The sequence below is a fragment of the Orycteropus afer genome, unplaced genomic scaffold (genome assembly GCF_000298275.1).
Source record: "Orycteropus afer afer isolate SDZICR_OR568_19922 unplaced genomic scaffold, OryAfe1.0 scaffold07737, whole genome shotgun sequence".
In the NCBI taxonomy this organism is placed as follows: domain Eukaryota; kingdom Metazoa; phylum Chordata; class Mammalia; order Tubulidentata; family Orycteropodidae; genus Orycteropus; species Orycteropus afer.
Genome location: NW_006929324.1, coordinates 2,566 through 3,633, shown reverse-complemented (window position 1 = coordinate 3,633; position 1,068 = coordinate 2,566). Strand labels below are relative to the sequence as shown.

At 39.0% G+C, this 1,068-nt stretch overlaps 1 protein-coding gene across 1 annotated transcript; it reads right to left on the bottom strand.

Annotated features, from left to right (window-relative positions):
* Positions 1 to 347: 347 nt before the first annotated feature.
* LOC103213560 (olfactory receptor 52E2-like) lies at positions 348 to 1,064 on the bottom strand (the record flags this gene model as incomplete). Its single annotated transcript, XM_042783513.1, has 1 exon — positions 348 to 1,064. A coding segment is annotated over one exon (717 nt), but the record flags the coding sequence as incomplete, so codon positions are not given.
* Between the last annotated feature and the right edge of the window lie 4 nt (positions 1,065 to 1,068).

The following is a 1,068-nucleotide window of genomic DNA, read 5'->3' as shown; positions in this document are numbered from 1 at the left end:
TATCAGGGAAGTCCATAGTCACTGTCATATTTCTCCCATATTGCAGTTCTAAAAAAAGATACTTAAAAAATGATCTTCATTCTATTGGGTGAAGAGAAAATATTCATGAAATATCAGTTAATCTAGTATCAGTGTCTACTCAAATATGTTCATATGAAAATATCAAAAGAAATAAGAAAAGTGGTTGGAAATACAGGTGGAAATTTAATGCATTGAACACCTAAAGAAAGGAGCAATTATAATACACATTGAAAGTATTTCTTATAACAAAATGATTCTCTGACTAAAGTTACATAAAATCTCATATTGAATCTCATATGTATTAGGTGCTACTCCTCTTGCATGTCTTACTTCTGAATTAATATTTTCTTCACACAGTCATAGATCTGCTTGGTTCTGACTCCATAGATAATAGGGTTGAGCACTGATGGCATTATGACATAGAGATTGGCCAGAAGAATGTGAGTATAGTGGGGGATATTGCGGCCAAAGCTATGTGTCATAAAGGAAAAGAGGGCTGGTGTATAGAAGGCAAGAATGACACAAACATGTGAACCACACATGCTGAGGGACTTGAGCCGGGCTTCACGGGAAGGTAGATGGAAAACAGCGTGCAGTATCTGGACATAGGAAATAGCAATGGCTATGATGTCAAACACCAGATTACAAATGGCACATGGGCCATAAATATTGTTCACCTTAATACTGGCACAAGACAGATGAGCAAGACCCATGTGTTCACAATAGGTGTGGGGTATGACATGATTCTCACAGAAGGGCAGCCTTAGTATGAGAAATACAACAGGAATAACATAAATAAACGGCCTCACTAATATTCCCAGACCGATCATAGAAACAACTTTGTTAGTGAGGATGGTGCTGTATCGGAGTGGGTTGCAAATGGCCACATAGCGATCATAAGTCATTGCCAAGAGAACTGCTAACTCTATGCCTGTGAAGTTGTGGATGAAAAACATCTGGATGAGGCAGGCACCAAAGACTATTTCTCTAAGATTGAACCGGAAGATACCAAGCATCTTGGGGATGGTAGCTGTGGAGAGGCCCAAG